The sequence below is a fragment of the Ailuropoda melanoleuca genome, chromosome 8 (genome assembly GCF_002007445.2).
Source record: "Ailuropoda melanoleuca isolate Jingjing chromosome 8, ASM200744v2, whole genome shotgun sequence".
Classification (NCBI taxonomy): domain Eukaryota; kingdom Metazoa; phylum Chordata; class Mammalia; order Carnivora; family Ursidae; genus Ailuropoda; species Ailuropoda melanoleuca.
Genome location: NC_048225.1, coordinates 18,224,479 through 18,235,507, shown reverse-complemented (window position 1 = coordinate 18,235,507; position 11,029 = coordinate 18,224,479). Strand labels below are relative to the sequence as shown.

General features: G+C 41.8%; 1 protein-coding gene across 2 annotated transcripts in view; it reads right to left on the bottom strand.

Moving 5' to 3' along the window:
* The window catches only part of JHY (junctional cadherin complex regulator), a 67,091-nt gene extending 56,062 nt beyond the window's left edge, over nucleotides 1–11,029 (bottom strand). The window contains exons 1-2 of one of the 2 annotated variants that reach the window (XM_034665997.1): nucleotides 10,941–11,029; nucleotides 8,050–8,381 (exon numbers count right to left, since the gene is read on the bottom strand). In XM_034665997.1, the coding sequence (XP_034521888.1) occupies nucleotides 8,050–8,381 (332 nt within the window). In that variant the 5' untranslated portion in view covers nucleotides 10,941–11,029. The remainder of the gene's footprint in view (nucleotides 1–8,049; nucleotides 8,382–10,940) is intronic. The other variant, XM_034665998.1, reaches the window with a different exon arrangement.

Genomic DNA, 11,029 nt, shown 5'->3' with positions numbered 1-11,029 from the left:
ATGAAACTGGTTTGGGAACAAATCAGAAAAAAAAAAAAAAAAAAAAAAGAATTGCTTTGGCTGAGAAAAATGTTTCTGAGCCAATCGTGTGAAGAGAAACTCTAATAATGTATACAGAGGAGATTTGAACCTGAAAATGTCTCTCTTCTAAGAGCTTTAATGACACTGCGCCATTTACACCTGCAGTGATGGTCTCAAAGTATCCCCTCCGTCCCCTTTCTAGGTGGAAACTATATGTCGAAACAAAGGCCAGGTTCTGTTTTGCAACATTATGAGCACGGGAAGCTGTAGTACTTCACAGAAACGAATCTAATGGTGGAAACAGAACACGATACTGAAGAACCCCATTGTTCTGAGCTTGTGTGCTAAGAAGCTCAATTAGGTTTCGTGGTCCAGGTCAACACACTGGAACACAATGAGCGTGAAGTGCTCCTTCATCAGTCATCATCTGCACAGAGAACATGCACTTCTCTTCCTCCCCATTCGATAGAAAGGTTACGCAGACAATGCGTGCACAACTCTTTTGTTACCGTTCAGACAACAGATGCCGGGTCTCCTCTTCAGATGCCGAGGTAAGACCCGGATGCAGAGAGGAAGGGGACGCTGGTCTCATATGCATACGCCATGATATTTGCAGGCTCTAATGGACCCCATTTGAGGACTTACTGTGCTCAACTTCAAACAAAATAAAATCAAATCTCCATTTAATGAAGAGCCTCATATTTAGTGTAGCATGCAATCAAAAAATTACTAAAATTAGAGCATGTTTCTAGTACAATTAACATCCTTTGCACTCATAATAAAATATTCAATAACTGGCCATTTTGCCTGTTGAGGAGGTGAATAAAAGCACTGCTATTAATCATTTAGCAGTTACGTATTTGCCACTTTAAGTAGGCAGTTAAATTGAAACTGCACATGTTATTATTGATTTAGGTTTAATTTAATCCTTTGAAACAGGACAATTATTCCCAATTTATATGCCATTACATCTTTTATGCATATGAACAGTAAATTCAATTTTTGTTTAAGTGTAAAGTTTTTAATGCTTCTTTAAGGAACTATAAAACTGACAATTATTTCCAAGGATTTCTGAATTCTAGGCTCTTCTTAATCTTTTTATCAATGGCTTTTAAGTAAATCAAATGAAATAAATCCAAAGGATTAAAAAAATCACTTTTGCAAGCATGAAATGAAATGGTCCCATAAATACGCTGGTGCATTTCAAGTAGGTTGTTTACGATGCAGGAAATTTCATTTAATGTAGGCGTCCTGCTTTAAAGCAATTAAACATTTTAATAGGAAAAAAGTTGCTTTTATGAACTGAAGGCCAAAGACTGTCTACAGAAGTACACTCAAGAGAGGGGACTAGATTGTTACCTAGTGAACTTTATTTACAGCAATTATATAATTTGGGTAATTCCAACCAGAGCCCCTTCTTTGTCTTTGACAACAGACTTATAGCTGCAAAATAACCAGATATTTGCTCCACGTTCATATGAGTACCAGCCTTGATTCAAGGACAGTCTGTGAATTGAATGAAAACAAATGATCTAAAGAGCACATGATCGTAATTGCGACGTAACATTCTCGTCCCTCACTTCTCTCATCTTATGTGAAACAAAGCCTGCATCTTCACAGGGGAAATGATGTATGACCCAGTATTTAGAAACACAATTCGTCACGTTCAGTGAGAGTTTACAATGCTCAGGCCAGGAATTTTCCATGGAGATCTTGGATGTTCTTTTCATTCTCCAGAAACAGTGGCTAAGCAGCCTTGGATGTATAAAATTTGTAGGCGTTTACATTTCCTTTAGATAGAATTTCCTGCCTTTTATTTGTTTTATTAGCTGTAAAAGATTTATTTATCGAGGGAGAGAGCGCGCGCTTGCACAAGAGTGAGCCAGGGTTGGTGGGGGAGAGGGGGAGGGGGAGAGGGAAAAAAAAAATCTCAAGCAGACTCCCTGCTGAGTGCAGAATCTATGCAGGGTTCAATCTCAGGACCCTGAGACCATGACCTGAGCCGAAATCAAGAGTTGGATACTTAACCGACTGAGCCGCCTAAATGCCCCATAGAATTTCTTGTCTTCTAAATGCCAGATATTGATGGCATTGTAATTGCAAGGTAGCTGTGATGTCATGAGATAGGCAGCGGAAGGACAGGCCTTGAAACGTGGGTCCCACTGACCGGCTGTGTGTACTTGGATGAATCTCTTTACTACCCCAGGCCTTGGGTTCCTCCTTTGGGCAATAAGGGGAGTAGGCTGCGCTTTAGGGACCCTGCCGCTCTGAATATCCATGGTTTTATTCATTGGATTGCATCCATCATGGTATATAAGAATTAGAAAAAGCACTCATTTTAAAATCAGTATATTAAAAATGTATAATAATGAAAGCTTTCTATATTTTCACACTTGCCGGGGAGTAGAAATAATGACTAAGTTAAGGTCATGGATTAAACCAGTCCTTTAATAACTTGTTTACAATCCTCTTAGTCATCTTGATGAACTCAGAGGATTGTAAGTGATGTAACTTTAAATTATACTTTGGGAGGAGTTTGAACTCACTCCTTATTTGCTAATCTAACACAGTGAGCATCCCATTTTGAAATAAGCTAGAAGGGAATTAGTGGGTGTCTCCGAGGGCGTTACACCTCAGGGCACGGCGGCTTTAGCATTTCTGGCGGGGACTCTGCCTTTAATAGACACCATCTATGCCCACGCACACGCTTGACTTCCATCCCTGACCGCTCATCTGCTGTGATGGCACCATGCCTGCCCCGAGGAGTGCACCAGGTTTAACAGCGGCCGAGTTTGTGAGCAAATGGATGCACAGACAACAGAAATGACTAATGCCTGCGACAAAAAGTCACTTCTCTGATAGAGCCATTCCCATGTGATCAGAAATAACTAAAATGCTAACAGCTATCCCCAACATGCTGTGTGAAAGCCCTAGAGTAAGGGTGTAGTGTAATTTTTGTGAAGTGGTTGGCCGACCAGGGGCCTTACGTTGAAAATCTATCTAACAAAGTCCGGAAAAATCAACATGGATGAATGTTTCTAGACACCAACAGGGATGAAAGTGGGCTCCTGGAAGCTCTCACAGTGTTCTCGGTAATACTGGAATGTCAGACATGTCCTCGGGGCCATCTTTACCCTCTTCACCCATGCAAAAAACACAAGAAAACAAACATACTCTACAACACCCGTGAGAGGAAAGTCTGCCCTCAGCTTCACAATCCCAATGTGTTCTACAAAACAGTCTGGGAAATCTGCGGGGAAGTGGAAATGCTGAGTGTTAGTCTTTACTCAGTCTCTCTTTACGCACTCGCTGTTTTGGTTCTCCACTACTATTTGAACCCTTCACCTGATTCTTGTACTATTAATCAGAAATAGTATATATAGAAGCATTTGAGAGGAAGATCCTAGACTACCACAGCACAATAAAAATGCAGATTATTATTACTGAGTCCCTTTCTTATTTTTAGCCAATTCTGAGCATAACAATTTAAGGATTCCTCATTGTGTCTGTCTCCTGCCCAGTATGTTCTCGCACAAGGTAGTTTATTAGACTGTGGGATCTTTGGTGAAGGGCGTTGGTCCCAGATGATGGGAAAGACATGGACAGACCTTAATGAATGAAAGCCTCTCTCTTTCCCAGGAGAGGTGCTGAGGAATATAGGCAACTATGATGACCCGCTGCCCAAAGCAAAATACGATTAATGTTGGTTTATTACGAAGGCATAGCAACCTTTAGAAACTTTTATGACTTCACTAAAACATGTAATTTTCCATGTATGTTTACTCTGGCTCCAGTTTAGTCCATATCGAAATTGTTACAGCTTTAATTTTTGCTAGATAGTAAAATTGAATCCTTTATCAGATCAGCCCTGATCACCTCTCTAGATAACTTCTAATTAGAGGCTCAGGCTTTGGTTAGGGGAGCATTCATTCAGTTCAATTTCTGGCTCTGCCCCTTAGTAACTACATACACCTACACAACTCTCAGAGCCTTGGTTCCTTATCTGCCAAATGGGGGTAATAATGCACGAGAGACCCTTGTAAGGATAAATAAGACAGTGTGTATAAAGCAAATAGTTCTACAAATGGTAGCTAATTACATTTAAGTATTCTTATTAAACACATAGACTAGGTATTGTACCGCTGCCCTCTAATTTTTTTTTTTTTTAACATATAAGGTTTCAGAGGCCCCAGGACTGAAGAGGTTATTTCTAATGCTCGAGGAATTACATTGATCTCTTTCTTTGCCAGCGCCGAGTGTCCTAAGGCTAATTGTGGAGTGGGGTTTAAGGATTACCACGTGGAGATCCTCTCTCCACTCTTGATTCATTCACCGTAGTCAATGCTGCCCCAATTTCCATTAAGTAAAAGGTTTTCTCTAATCCATATACATTGAACTATGGCTTGACTTTGCTGAGACACAAGAGAGTAATTGCTTTGAGGAGGTCCTGGTAACATCAAAACAGAAGAGTAGGGCTCAAGTGATTTGTCAGGCAGCTTTTAAAATTGTTGCTTATAACAGCAAGAGGAAAGAGATTTTAAGGTTTTAAGGCAAGGGTCTGACTAATTTTTTTGAACTACAATTCCCAGAATGCCATCTACCTTATAAAAATGAAAGCCTACTTGAATTTCATACCGAGAGTCTGAGATCGATTTGTCTATTTCATGGCTAGTAAACTACTCAGAGCCAAGCAACAATGCACGTAGGAAAGGTTTCCAAGACTTAAGTGAAAGAGGCCAATAACTAACCTGAATAATATTTTTGAGGCATTATTTGGCTAAATGCTTCGGTTCTGTTTTCCTTTGTAGTGGAGAACTGGGCCTCCTAACGTTCAATGTCTCAAGCACTACACCGCCAAATAATTACTAGGGCTAAAAGCCATTCTAACCCTGAGGATGATAGCCTGTCATTAAAGATTTCTAAGGCAAATCAGTCTAAGGAAAACAGCAAGATTTATGGATCTCTGAATCAGAAGACGAAGGCCCTAACCATTATTTTGATTTCTACAAGTACTATTCTTTATTTTGAAATATATTGAGTGGCATTTACGTTGTCCTTGGGTAAACAGGAAGGGTTAAAGTCTGCTCCTTGAGCACTGGACTCAAAGAGGAAAAACTCGACTTTGGGGAAATGAGGTCCCTTAATGGATCCTTGCTTTGGTTTCTCCACAGACCAGAATGCCTATCTACTGCAAAACATCTTTCCTCTGCCCTCGTTTCTGGAAAAAGAAAAAAAAAACAACAAACCAGCAGTAAAACTACTACCATTTATTACCTAGGAGACTCTGTCTGACTCTCTTCTATCAGAGCTATAATAAATACACGGCTTAAAGCATAGAGCCAGACTGCATGAGTTCTCTGCTCCACCACTCAATCGATGTAATAAATGGGTATAAATATAACCCCTTTAAGCCTCATGTACAGCCTTTAAAATGGGGATCACTGTAGTGTCTCCTAACAGGGCTGCCATACGGGTTAAATGAGATAATACATGTAAAGTGTCTAGCACAGTGATGGGCTCATGGTAAATACTCTATAAATGCTAGCTATTGTTACGAGCCCCTTAATGTAACCTTTGGCTTCTCTTCTTCCTTCAGCCACCATATCTCATCTGTCAACAAGCCCTGTCAATGCAGATACTCATTCTCTTTGCTCCCCCACTATAAATTACCTATGCAGTGAATGAATAAAAGTTTGCTAAGAAGGTTACGCACCCACATAAGCATACATATTGGTCATCTCTGAGGAGGCCAATGGGGGAATGGTTTTGGGAAGGGGAACAAGGAAGTTTTATCTGTAATGTTTTATGTCTATAAAAAAATATATCTGGGGGCGTCTGGGTGGTGCAGTTGATTGAGTGTATATATTATGGTTTTGGCTCAGGTCGTGATCTCAGGGCCGTGGGATTGAGCCCTGCATCAGGCTCTGCACTCGGCACAGAGTCTGCTTGAGAGACTCTCTCCTTCTCCCTCTGCCCCTCCCACTCATGCACGCTCTAAAATAAATAAATGAATAAATAAATATCTGAAACAAATATGACAATAAGTGTTATATGGAATTTTTCTCTGTACTTTTTTTTTTTTTTCAGATTTTATTTATTAGAGGGGGAGGGAGAGCATGAGCAGGGGGAGGGTCAGAGGGAGAGGGAGAAGCCAACTCCCCACTGAGCAGGGAGCCTGACACAGGGCTCAAATCCCAGGACTCCAAGGTCACGGCCTGAGCCAAAGGCAGACGCTTAACCAACTGAGCCACCCAGGCGCCCCTCATCCTCGCACAGCTCTATGAGGTTCAGCAAGTGACTTATCTCTGTTCACCTCATTTTCTTTATCTGTAAAATGGGAAGAGCAGCATTTTTCTGGCAGGATGACAATGAAGAAGTGAATGAAATTACAGATAGGCCTCTAAAAAGAGATACTGTTGTCGTTGTTGTAATTATGATTACCATCTGGTAATCTGGTAGTTTCTTTGTTTGTCGTGAATTGACCCTCTAATTCAGAACGCACTGGCTTGCGGGATCATCTTCCTTAAACATGGCTTCCTCTCCCAGGTCTCCCCAAGAACCTGTATTCTCTCCCCCTGGTGTAGCCAGGTCAGGCGGGGGAGGCCGTCTGGCTGACGCTTCCCTGAACCCCCCGTCCTCCCCAGCATTGTGACTGCACCTTGCTCACGGCGCGTAACACTTGCATTGTACTTTGAGATCCCCAAGAAGCAAGTGAGATCGATTCTGCCCAATAATATTTGCAGTGGAAGAAATAAGGAGGGAAAGCAGAAAGGAAGAAAAAGACTCAGGGCTGGACTCTAATTCTGGCTCCTTCAGGTGCCCCTTGCTATGGCTGCCTTGCTGGGACAGGTTGTAGGGCTCTGTGTTCAACGCCCTCTTTGGGGTGTGGGCTGGTTGCACGCACGATAGCCCCTATAACCAGGTCCCTTGCGTAGTCCTCTCTCCCTATGTTCAGAACAAATCATCTGTCACCAAGTGGGGCTTGAATGCGTCTCACTCTAATTCGGTCCTTGCTTCCAAATTTTACCTTCTCACCACAACCCTGCCTGTCCAAGTTCTAGGCCTTCTAAGAAACATTCCTTAGTATATTTTACCCATTTAAAAAAATAATAAAAAACAAAACCTAACACATCTATAGCTTATAAAGAGCTAGTCACTGTCCTACATACATTGTATATGTATTCATTTATTTTAGCCTCAAAACTCTGTGAAGTAACTATTATCCCATTTTAGTGATGAGGGAACTGAGGCACAGTGATTAAATGGACTTGGCCAACTCTCACAGCTAGTACGTGGCAGAACTTGAACCCAGATGGTCTGCTTCAGACTACACACTCCATCCCCCCATGAAAACCTCTTTCTAATCAATAACTTTTAACTTCTTCCATACTGAGTCTTATAATTTTTTCATTAAAACTGAGTAATGCACTAATGTGTATTCTCTTATATTATCTGGTAGCTCATAGCATAATGTTAACACCCCATAAATACTGATTGTTTGAAATTAAATCCTTATACGATTATGTAAGCCCCGGGAGGTAGACCTTCATCAGCCCAGAATGTTATTTACTGACCCTGACAGCAGTCCTGGAAGATGCACGGGCCAGGCCAATTTGACAGGTGAGAAAAGTGAGCCACAAAAGAGTTAAGGGACTTATTCCAAATTATACACTTAACAGCAGTGCCTGGACCAAATCAACACCACCTGATTCCAAGTCATGGCACTTTTCCATAGCAGGCTTTCTGGAATCTCTCCAAGGTCAGATCCTAGCAGTGGAGACACTTGGAATATGGGCGGGAAATAAGGAGCAGAAGGAATGCATGTGCCCTTATTAATACCTCGTCTTTTGCGTATTTTTTATTAAAAGGTGTGGCAAAAAGCCTGGCTTCAAGCTGTCCTTAGTTGCTGTCATACACACAGTACAAGGTGTTCATTACCATAGCCTGTCCTTACTGTCGCTTATGATCTACCAGTGATGACTTAACATTTCAGAACCCGCTGTTACCGGACACAAGCCGATTCCTTACCTGTTGTCCATGCCAGTGTTCTGGGTATGGAGGATTTCTCTGCCCTCCTTCCGAGCTGCTTTTCTGCTTGCTTCCTCTTCTGTCTCACTCAGGCTTTCCTGTGGAAGGCTTTCCTCCTCTAAGCTGTCCGACTCCATATTGTTGTCCCGGATTTGGTCTTCCAACTGGGACTTACTCTCTTGAGTGAAGCTTCCTGAATCAGATTCCAAGGAGTCTTTCGAAATCAGATGTAAGTCCTTCTTAAAAGGTGGCTCTGTGGACCAGACCTTTAAGTTGGTATGATGAACAGGAGACTGGATTGAGAGCTTGGGAATTAATTTACTATGATTCATCTGGAAAACATACAAATATGAATATGAATACAAATATTCTTGATGATAGGAGCGGCTGGCTTGAATATTTAAAGTCGTGGTTCACAAAAAATTACCTAAAAAAAAAAATGTATTTATGTCACTTCGTGACTACTGAATTCTCTTTAATTTCAATGTTAATCAAACATTTAAGTGAGCAGAACCCTGTTACATTATCTGCAGCCTTTTGTATGTGCCCTTTTGTATGAGGAAGGTCTATTGGAAAAACTATTGTTTTTGTCTCTACAGAAACACATCTGATGTGGAGTTCATAAATAGCCTGAGTAATCAAATTCAGCTTTATTGAGGAAATCAAATGGCTGGATTCCTTTTTCTACCTTCCAAGGGCGTATTACAGCCAAGCCTGGACAAAGCTAAATGGTTAATTATGGACAGTACTTGGATGGCTTTGTTTCAAATACCCAGGCCTACAATATAAATATGCCATGTTCAGGAGTATTCTCGCATAGAGTAAAACAGGTTCAGGGTCTATTTTGAAAAGTAAAGGAGAGAGCAGGGAGAAGAGTGGTTTCCATAGTTGGAACAGTAAGGAGGGAAGCTGTGTTGTGTCTAGACCGATATTGGCTGGTTTCATCATTTAGAAGACATTTTGGACCCCCGGTTGCCACTAGGTAGGCCATGAGTAGGTAGGAATGAGTAATTTAGGTGGACATTACGTGGAGATCAACTTCAGCTCAGTATTTAAAAAAAAAAAAACAATGATTAAAACTGTTTAACACCAAATTTGGAGGCTTTGTGAATTCTGCCACTAAGTGACTCATAGCTGTCTTGGAGAATGTTGGGTGGGTGGGAGATTGGCCTGAGTAACAGCTAGGGTCCCTTCGAACTCACTTAAGTGTGTGATTCCAAGTGAGCCTTCCTTGTCTCAGAGGGCTGTCATAAAGACCCATGAGATGGGTTATGGAAAGGGTGCTCTAAGTTCGTATCAGATTGAAAGGAGATGATGATTTTGATTGTGCTTCCTTTCATCTCTCCCTAGCATTTCTATTTTGCTCAGTCTTCTATCTCACTGCCTTTATGCCGTTTTTTTTTCTGTAGGTCAGACAACAGAAACTTTTACCATCAGAGTTTCCTATAACATTTTCTAAGGGCTTGCTCTTGTTCTTTTGGCAAATGCTAACTTTAATTAAATAACACGAACTTATTCCTATTCCTTGCACTGCTAATAATGTTGACCTAGTTGCTAACACCATCAAACACCTTTGAGGGAAGTACCTTAACAAGCAAAACAGACAAAGTTAGCATTCAGATTTAAATGCATATGAAGTGGGTTTTTTTTTAATTCAAAATTCCCCAAGCTGGTATTGTAAATATAAATAATATATTATTGTTTAACTGTATAGACCGCTTTGTTGTATCATCTCATTCTAAAAATACATAGTGTGCCCTATCTTATTACTTTAATATTGACAAGTAGGTTAACTCTTGCTTTTTAGGGAGTTTTTAGAAAGCGGCAAACCCACCAAGTACTAACTAACATTTTAACAGAAACAGTTCGCATAAACATCTGTAAGAGTTTTACTGGATGAGTTTAAGTCACTGTACTTGGGATTGTTAAAGAAAAAGCTTAAAATAATCATTCTATTTCAATTTGGAATTGCTCATGAAATCATTCAGTCCCCTCAATTGTTCTTCTTAAGTGAGACAGACTAAGATTTAATAGCGTGAATAAATAAAGAACAAAGTCCATAGAAAATAATTTTGTTGTAATTAAATATGGGCTAGTGCAGAGAATACAAAGCCAAACACAGCAAAGCTGGGCCTTTAGTAGAGGCCTGATCTTATAAAGGCATGAGATTAAAGAAGGAAAAGCTGGTATCTTGAATAAATTAGCAAGTAGGCATTTTAAATGTAATGAATGTGGCTCCCTAGTGGCACAATTGTTTTTCACTGAAATTTCTGACCCAGAGAGGCTGACAGTCAGTCTCGTTACAAAAGTAAACAAGGCGGACTGGGATATCCTTAGTGGTATCCAGGCACTAAGACGCGGTCAGTTCCCTAGGGTTCCCTTCAAGACCTTGGGTCTCGTCCTCTAGTACCAGGAGGAACGAATTTCCTTCTGTAGGTGAAAAGGAACCCTGCTCGCTCTGGCCAAGATGAAAGGTAGAGAAAAAGTTGCCCTGTTGTGGAACAGCCAGGAAGCTGCCCATAAGGGACGATCGGTTTGTTTTCTCTTTTTGCCTTTTTTCTGATGGACAAGACCCGGCAACAAAGGTGTTTTAAGGTCAAGGAGGTGACAGGTCGGGGGAGGAGGGGGATGGTCTGGTGCCCCAGGCGGGTTTTTATCAACAGAGGCCAGGTTTGCTCTGGGAGTCTGGGCACCAAAGCCTCTCCAGGTGCCGGCCCCTGGGCCCTCGCCCCTGCCTTGCCACGGTCCCCCCTTCCCGCCCAGGCCCCAAATGCTGTCCGGCGCGGGCTTGTTGGGGTTCTCCTGGTCCTGATCCAGTTTCCTCCAGAGGTTTCCTACTGTCCCCACCCCAAGTCCCAGTCCTTCCCATTTCCCTCCCCCGGCACGCGCACCCTCGCTTAGGAGGCAACCGCCTGTCACCTGCCCAGTGCTCCTCGGCGACCGCGACCCCCGCAGCCCGCATCCTCCAGAGCTGCCACCT